This window comes from Aptenodytes forsteri, unplaced genomic scaffold (genome assembly GCF_000699145.1).
Source record: "Aptenodytes forsteri isolate BGI_AS27 unplaced genomic scaffold, ASM69914v1 Scaffold240, whole genome shotgun sequence".
In the NCBI taxonomy this organism is placed as follows: Eukaryota; Metazoa; Chordata; class Aves; order Sphenisciformes; family Spheniscidae; genus Aptenodytes; species Aptenodytes forsteri.
Genome location: NW_008794855.1, coordinates 20,987 through 26,693, shown reverse-complemented (window position 1 = coordinate 26,693; position 5,707 = coordinate 20,987). Strand labels below are relative to the sequence as shown.

Genomic DNA, 5,707 nt, shown 5'->3' with positions numbered 1-5,707 from the left:
CAAACTTTTTAGCAGGGCCTGTTGCGACAGGACAAGGGGGAATAGCTTGAAACTAAAGGGGGGTAGATATAGACTAGATATAAGGAAGAAATTTTTTACGCGGAGGGTGGTGAAACACTGGCACAGGTTGCCCAGAGAGGTGGTGGATGCCCCATCCCTAGAAAACATTCAAGGTCAGGTTTGACGGGGCTCTGAGAAACCTCATCTAGTCAAAGATGTCCCTGCCCACGGCAGGGGGGTTGGACTAGATGACCTTTAGAGGTCCCTTCCAACCCAAACTATTCTATGATTCTACTTCTTGACTTGGGTATGTAACACCAAAAATAAAAAACAAAACCTGTATATTATGGCATAATTAAAAACTGTACTCTTCATTGGTGTCTGCTTAACTAATTTACCATCTTCCAGAACATGTCCACAACCCACACCATACAAATGCATATAATATTGGCAATGCAAAGTTTATTAACTTAAGGTAAATTGCATTGCATATTAAATTGTAAGTTACAAGTGCCATGTATTTTTATTAAAAAAAAAATTAGTTCATGCAAAAAATTAACTAAAATTATGTTTTTTCAACTGAAGTGTTGTTTTTTTTTAAACATATACACTTGATATTCTATGTATCACTTACTCTAGTGTATGTCATCAGCGGTGAAATAGTACAAGTTTTAGGCATTACGTAGACAAGTGCTGCCATCTAGTGATGTAGTAGATTTAAGCATCACCAATGCCACTATATAAATAAACTTAACATCCCGTTACTCATCTGAGCTCCATTGACACTAAAAGATGTCATAATTCTGCAGGAGCATACAGGTGAGAAAAAAAAACATTAATCCAACCAAGTCACATGATTGATGCTGGCTATTTCCATGCTCAAAGCTAAATGCAGTTTTATACAAGCAAATGGTAAAATGATATCACTAGGACCACAAGTTTAAAGTCATGCATGGACTTAAGAGGCTGCAGAATAACCTCATTCAGCTGAACTCCTGCAGTTTCAAATTATGCAATCCACATGTGACTATCTAAATACTCATTTCCTAAATTCATAACATGGCTTTTCTTAAGATTAGGAAGGACATCTTTACATAGCAAGGCAGTTTTTAATACTATCAGGTCCAACCACATTCAATTTAAAAAAACCTTTAAAGCTGAGCTGAAAATCAAGTTTTCTTGAGAAGGAAATTTCCTGATGTTAAAAAATTATTACAAATTGGGGTACATTATTACAAATTGGGGTAGAAGCTGTTTTCCACTGCTTATCATTTTGAATTCTGTGCTAAGAATAGATTCTTATGAAAGAGCTTCCTTGCAAAAAACCTGTAATCATTAGTGTAAATTCTGTGCAGTCCCATGAGGTAACGGCTAGTCACACTAGCCAAGAGAATAGAAACATAACCAAAGAAGAAAAAAAAAAAAAAAAAACCACAAAACACCCACACCACCACAATTGTTCAAGTTTGTAGTGGTTTAGCTTTTCCTCAGTTTCCTCAAGAGAGGTAAGGTTTGGAATTTTCCTGTCTCCAGAACAAGATATCTGACTATAGGAGAACATGATGAGAATTTTGTGACTGAATGTTGAACCTGACCTTCAGAACTATTTTGCTTGCATGCGCATGGAATTCAGAAGTTGGGTCCAGCTGTTATAGAGTGAAAACAACCCACTGAGGCTTAGATTAAGGAGACTCAGGCAATCAAAATGACAAAATACCAGTTGAAGGTTTCAGCTGGAAAAGGAAGTATTGACATTTGTCCATTTGAAGTTTTGCTTGTTTGCTTGGTTGTTTTGGATTTTTTAAACATACATCCATCCTTACCTGCATTTCAAGAAGCTGGAATTCCAATTGAAAAGACAGGGAGTGGCAATTCCCTGATAATCTGTGCTTCTGCACTGTTCTGTTTGTAGCTGTTATAAAATAAAGTTAACAAAATACTTGATTATAATTCTATTCAACAATTTTTGCATTTCTTCCGTTACTCATATTTAAAGTACCAACTGATACCATCCATCATATCAATAAAGAAGTCAAGTTAAACATGTTAAAAAGACCACCAAAACAACTTCACAGTGGTCTTTCACTTTCCCACTACACAAAGTACTGTATTTACTCAGAAACTGTTTTGTCAATAAAGAAAATTCTATTGTATTTCAAAATAATTGTCTTTCTGCTAACATTGAAAGTAGAATTACAACATGCATTTGCAAATGTAATGAACCGAAACAGTGTGCTCAGTATAGCACCAGTAAAGGGCATAAAAATGCTTACTTTTTTCCACTGTTTTCTTGGAATGACTTGTGAACTGAATACCAGTAAATTTCATTAAAAATGAAAGATCTGTTTCTAGACTTTCAAGTTGAGCTTTCAGGTCTGACGGAGATTCATGTCCCTTAGATTGTCCCTGAAATTCTCTTTGGAATGATTTTCTAGAATTGAAAAAGAAAAAAAATCAAAATGGCAAAAGACCCAGACATAAGAACATGTTTTGTCACATCAGTACAGCAATACCATTAAATAAAAGGCATTTGTAATGCGATCTGATGATTTTCAGACCAAGATTAGTTTTCAATGAGTCAAATTTCAGTTGGATCATATACTAGGAACAGTAAACTATTCTGACTTACATAAATACTTTATGTTCACTGCCAGGCAGACACAGCCTTTATTGTATGTCTTGAGATGTAAGTATCCATTTCGAGGAACATACAACAGAAATGAGCTGTGATGCCTTTACTCATTTAAATGGCTTATTTTATCTATGGAGTGTACATTTACTATGGAATATCAGTTAAATAATGGAAATAAAAAGCCCTAACATGGCACTTCTTTAGCATATAACTAGTCACACCTGCACATGTCCCCAGTACCACCCACTTTTTTTTTTTTTAAGTAAATGTGCACTGAGCTGTTTCACAGTGCATAATGGAAAACACAGCTTTTGCAGTCAACAACTTTGCAGGGCCCGCACAATAACACACCTGATATCATGCTCCGACCACTAAGACTGCCTTTAAAAAAAAAAAGCAAACAAACAAAATCCTAAAAAAACCCCCCAAACTACCAACAGAAGGCACTAAAAAGAGATCAACTATTTATTATTTGTAATCTTTTACCATATATAGCCCACGTCCTAAACAAAGATCAGCACTGTAAAAATAACATAAGGGAAGTCCTAACATAGAGGCAAAAGCTTATCCTGAACAATTTTGACGAAGAAACACTATTAATCCAACATGTGAAAAAAGGCATACATTGACATTAATATCTCCTCGTCAGAAAAAAAGGTGGATTCTTGTTGGTTATCTTCATACTTTTCAGCCAATAGTTTAATTTCTTCTTCCAGTGACTGGATTTCATCTTTATAAACTTGACAAATGCTGTTGTCCATTTCTCAGAATCAATGTTACTAGATAAAACAAAATAAGTATATTTCTTAGGCCAAATTAAAAAAAAAAAATCCATTTTCAAAATAAAATTATTTTTATCCAAGGAATTAATTTAAGAAATTAAAATGAGACAGTTCTATTATATTTTATGACTTCTGAAAACTGAAGAATCGGTACATACAATTTTTAAATATCCCAGATAGCTTTGACAAGTATAATAATTTATAATTCCGGAGTGTCAAACACTCCTGTTTGCTATGGAAGATTAAACTAACATATAAACCTTGATCCTCAACCAAATTTGACAGGAATTCTGTCACCAACTTGAAAAGAGAATTAGGCTTTCAGCAAAACTCCGCTCTTAATACTACAGTACTCTGTCATCAATGTAACTCCTATTTAAACCCTAGAAAGTCCACTTAGAAAGACACTCATCTGCAAGTAGACACTAGAAAAGCAGAAAAGCCATTTTTTCCATAATTCTGAATGTAACAAAGCTTCCTAAGAAACATGGTAACTCAGTCTGCTAAAAGAATCATGAACAGGAAAGATCCTACTTCCAGTGAATACAGGAAGCTACTAGATACCACCAAGAATGTGACAAAGAACAAATTTCTGACTTTACATAAAAGAAGAAAAAAGTTTTCTCTAAAATAGATAACAATTTTGAAAAAAAATGTAGTTTTGTTTTATTAGTTCCTCAAAGACTTAATTCCTTGAGTCCAAATGTAGTTATTAAACCAATTTTAAGACACAGATCACTGCATAGCCTCCAAATACAGAAGTTAAATCAGGAATCTAATGTAGTCAAAGGCTTTCTTTAAGAATCCTTTTAACTAATCATGATTTCATCCACGAGCATATCCAGCTGTTTCACATTTGCTGTAATAGAACAACAAGCTGTTCTGCAGATAGAAAATAACCCTAATCAGATACATAAACTGCATCCAGCTTTGACCAATTCACCTAACAATCCACCTGATCAAATAAAGCACAGCTGTTCCCACTAACACCATAGCATAATCTGCCTTTCAAGTAAACACTAGTAAAGAGACACAAAGAAATCACCATGTTTCACAAATAATTCAAAATAAACGTACATCAATTTTAAGAAAAAAAAAAATCTGACATTCAGCCTAGACATGACACATTCAAAGGACAGTGGAGAACATTATGCAGCTCAATACTGATGTATTAATACTTTCAACCAGGAAGAAGAAAAAAAAAGTCTAGTTTTACACGTTTTTAAACAACCCCTACTGTATTTGCAAGATCCACACTAACATGGTTCAATAAAAAGAAACAGCACCTGAATAACACATATAAGAAAACAACATTCAAAACATGGTTTGCGTTAAAAACGTATTTAGTGAATAAAGAAAGTATATGCAATTAAAGAATCTCTGAGATTGTGCCTAGTCCTGACCTCCTCTGAAATTTTAAAGCAATTTTATGCAATGTATGACAACAAACAAGATCAATGGGGACAAGAAATAGTTCTCCAACTTTTAATGCATCCTATTAGCTTTTTTTTTCTTAAATGGATACATTGAAGAAAGTTTTGGTCATAAGGGTACATTGGGAAAAAGAAAAACATTACAATAGCCACAACTTTACCCTAGGTTGTTAGCTAATTCCTCTTTTAACACCTAGCTGTTTTGAAGATAGTAACACAACACATATATTCCTTACAGCTATTTTAACTCAATAAAGTTAAATAGATTTAATAAACTGCAGAAGACTCAAAGACTATTCATAACTTCAAAGAGCATTATCTCCAGAAAAAAATACCCGTACGTACTTTTAATTAAACATAAATTTAGCGACAATCAACCACTCATTTTTCCTCACCCTAAGCATACACACACACACATATATATATATTTACGCATTAACGGTCAATATCTCACATTTCTACGTACCTGCCCGTACACACCCCTAAGCATTTGCTTTTATGCTGCCACAAGAAGAGCTGGGAAGAGCATTTGAGAGTTTGCGAGAAACGAGCTGGTGGGGTTCTGTGTTTCGTTGCTTTGCTTCTAGCCTTCAAATCTCACAAGGTAACGGCTAGAAACACGACTCAGAGAGCCGGTGCTAGCCCCAAGACACGGGTTGAGGCTCACAGGTGCCAGAGACTGCCCCGGCGGCACAACGCGCGCCCAAGGAGAGCAGCCTGTCAGCCCCACCCGCCCCCGGAGCCCCAGCGAGCGGAGGAGCTCCCACAGACCCGACGCCCGGAGGGCCGGCGCTGAGGAGAGAGGCGGCCGGGCGCTGAGAGAAGGAAGGGAGAGAGAGAGAGAGACACACACACACACA

At 35.8% G+C, this 5,707-nt stretch overlaps 1 protein-coding gene across 3 annotated transcripts in view; it reads right to left on the bottom strand.

Annotated features, from left to right (window-relative positions):
• Nucleotides 1–5,707, bottom strand: part of CENPP (centromere protein P) — a 169,426-nt gene that overhangs the window by 163,440 nt on the left and 279 nt on the right. The window contains exons 2-5 of one of the 3 annotated variants that reach the window (XM_009274616.2): nucleotides 5,314–5,363; nucleotides 3,257–3,411; nucleotides 2,274–2,431; nucleotides 1,824–1,912 (exon numbers count right to left, since the gene is read on the bottom strand). In XM_009274616.2, coding sequence (XP_009272891.1) covers nucleotides 1,824–1,912; nucleotides 2,274–2,431; nucleotides 3,257–3,393 — 384 coding nt within the window. In that variant the 5' untranslated portion in view covers nucleotides 3,394–3,411; nucleotides 5,314–5,363. Of the gene's footprint in view, nucleotides 1–1,823; nucleotides 1,913–2,273; nucleotides 2,432–3,256; nucleotides 3,412–5,313; nucleotides 5,513–5,707 lie in introns of those variants that run through there. The other 2 variants (XM_009274615.2, XM_019470837.1) reach the window with 2 other exon arrangements.